Below are 2,751 nucleotides of genomic sequence, written 5' to 3'. Positions count from 1 at the left end.
AAAAAACCGAAAGAAAATTGAAAAAATCGAAATTTGGTTTTAATACAAATCTAAAGCGATCATAGAGCTTACATGTACATTAATCGATAAATTCATGAGTTATGAAAATTATCAAAAATTTTTATATGCGCTTTTAAATGCGGGCGAGGAGCTACCTCAGTTACATAGCCCGGAGATACCATTTTCAACATTTCACGCCGGCAAAGGATCACGCGCACAGCCGTATCCCGCCGTTATTGTTATGAACAATTTTATTACATAAACTAATCATAGTGATTCTCAATAACTATTAATGCTGTTTTTCTTTGCTATTTAAATATTCATCACTAACAATTACGATTATAATTGCTGTGCTATTTTTTTACTGTCCAAAATATTGTTTCTACCATTTATTACTGATTAAATAGAATATTAGCAATTTATGGTAAAATTGCTACATGTAATTATTTTTTGTAAATATTGCTTTATCAGTATTATTTATATTGTTCTTCTCATATCTTCCTTATATCATTTGTTTTGCAATTATTCAGCAGTTATGGTTACTTTTCTTTGTACTAGCCTACTCCGTTTGACGCTCTGGTTCAGTTCCTGAAAAAAAAGCTTTAAGCAAAACAGCATTGTACCAGGACATTATAGCATGTGCTTACAATACATTCATTGATTCTAACAAAAGTCAGAATTTCCACAATAAAATTTATTTGAAATATTTATAAAAATGTTCACTTACTTACTATACTGATAATGTTAATAATCATTTGCATAATGGACAAGCCATTGATTCCCCAATGTTGGGTTTCTTGGTGATGAAATCATCAAGTGTTTACTGTCTCACCTTACGTTTTCTCTCATGTTGAATTTCTTGATAACAAGATATTATTTCAAGAACATCCCGACTTGCTTTGGAGCTTCTTTGCAACTCATGAACAAAATCCTGTTCTATGAAGTGATCTATGATTTGTGTAACGTTGGTGATGCGGTTCTTAAGGAATTTTGCTGTTAGAATTTTCTCAAAGGTATATCCTCTTTTGAATCAATGACTGCTGGTTGATTATCAGTGCATAGCTCTTTCTGCTGGTCGTTTCAAATCATCATTGTCGTTGTGAAATATTGAACAGAACACACCAAAAATATATGATCAAATATATGAAAAGTAGCAGAATCCAAACCAAGAATAATTTCAATACTTACTGGTACCACATTTGGAACATTGAGGGTAACTTTAACTGCTACCGTGGCAGAATGCATAGCGACTCCATACCTGGTCAATTGTTTTAATGTATTCTGTTGCTATTATACAGAATAATCCAATTCATTCTTACTCTTTGTCATAAGTCAAGCCACACCGGGAACTCCACTTAACGCCTTTACGTCAAATTGAACTAACACAATAAATTGTGTTGAATCGAATACTAGACCGTATATCTAATTTGCATTCACTTATCGGTCACAATCGAAAATTTAGAAAAAACGCTTTCCATCTTCCAAAAATAGCTAAGGTTATAGCGCGTATAAAAAGTGTATATATTATGTAAAGCGTGATGAGTTTTGATATAAAATTTTTGCAATGATATTTATTTATTTCTATTATAAAGTATCATTTATTCTGACAAGCTGTTTTGGCAAATTTCTCATGAAATCCACGGCTGCATATAATTGAAAATTTCATTACATCTAAATTGCACAATATTAATTGCACTCGTGAAGCAACCAATAAAAATTTACTACAATTTTCAAAATCTATGCCATTTGTATTATATATCGTATAAAAAGATATCACAAAACTATTCCAATAAATACAGAGAATACTAACATAAATTTGACATGGGTTGTGTAATTATTTTATTTCCATTTCGCATTTATTTCTATCGAAAACTACTACATACAAAGTAAACTTGTATAGAAGCACCCAATGACGTCTGAGAAAAACGAAAGAAAATTGAAAAATCGAAATTTGGTTTTAATACAAATCTAAAGCGATCATAGAGCTTACATGTACATTAATCGATAAATTCATGAGTTATGAAAATTATCAAAAATTTTTATATGCGCTTTTAAATGCGGGCGAGGAGCTACCTCAGTTACATAGCCCGGAGATACCATTTTCAACATTTCACGCCGGCAAAGGATCACGCGCACAGCCGTATCCCGCCGTTATTGTTATGAACAATTTTATTACATAAACTAATCATAGTGATTCTCAATAACTATTAATGCTGTTTTTCTTTGCTATTTAAATATTCATCACTAACAATTACGATTATAATTGCTGTGCTATTTTTTTACTGTCCAAAATATTGTTTCTACCATTTATTACTGATTAAATAGAATATTAGCAATTTATGGTAAAATTGCTACATGTAATTATTTTTTGTAAATATTGCTTTATCAGTATTATTTATATTGTTCTTCTCATATCTTCCTTATATCATTTGTTTTGCAATTATTCAGCAGTTATGGTTACTTTTCTTTGTACTAGCCTACTCCGTTTGACGCTCTGGTTCAGTTCCTGAAAAAAAAGCTTTAAGCAAAACAGCATTGTACCAGGACATTATAGCATGTGCTTACAATACATTCATTGATTCTAACAAAAGTCAGAATTTCCACAATAAAATTTATTTGAAATATTTATAAAAATGTTCACTTACTTACTATACTGATAATGTTAATAATCATTTGCATAATGGACAAGCCATTGATTCCCCATGTTGGGTTTCTTGTGATGAAATCATCAAGTGTTACTGTTCTCACCTT

The 2,751-nt window shown here is 30.7% G+C and overlaps 2 protein-coding genes across 2 annotated transcripts; both read right to left on the bottom strand.

Moving 5' to 3' along the window:
* Positions 1-522: 522 nt before the first annotated feature.
* Positions 523-1,245, bottom strand: Tsp_01236 (conserved hypothetical protein). The gene is made up of 3 exons (XM_003376993.1): positions 1,189-1,245; positions 833-979; positions 523-588 (listed from the first exon to the last, which is right to left on the bottom strand). The coding sequence occupies exons 1-3, from the start codon at positions 1,243-1,245 to the stop codon at positions 523-525; spliced, it is 270 nt and encodes an 89-aa protein (XP_003377041.1).
* A 1,195-nt stretch (positions 1,246-2,440) lies between these two features.
* Positions 2,441-2,748, bottom strand: Tsp_01237a (putative membrane protein; the record flags this gene model as incomplete). The annotated part of the gene is made up of 2 exons (XM_003376992.1): positions 2,441-2,506; positions 2,650-2,748. Coding segments are annotated over 2 exons (165 nt in total), but the record flags the coding sequence as incomplete, so codon positions are not given.
* Between the last annotated feature and the right edge of the window lie 3 nt (positions 2,749-2,751).

This window comes from Trichinella spiralis, assembly GCF_000181795.1.
Source record: "Trichinella spiralis strain ISS 195 chromosome Unknown Scfld4, whole genome shotgun sequence".
Taxonomy (NCBI): Eukaryota; Metazoa; Nematoda; class Enoplea; order Trichinellida; family Trichinellidae; genus Trichinella; species Trichinella spiralis.
This window is presented reverse-complemented; position numbering and strand designations above follow the sequence as displayed.

Coding starts and splice junctions, on each gene's coding strand:
- Tsp_01236 (XM_003376993.1), bottom strand. CDS start 1,245: ATGCATTCTGCCACGGTAGCAGTTAAAGTTACCCTCAATGTTCCAAAT. Junction 980..1,188: donor ATGTTCCAAATGTGGTACCA/GTAAGTATTGAA, acceptor AAATTCCTTAAG/AACCGCATCACCAACGTTAC. Junction 589..832: donor AACATGAGAGAAAACGTAAG/GTGAGACAGTAA, acceptor CTTTTTTTTCAG/GAACTGAACCAGAGCGTCAA.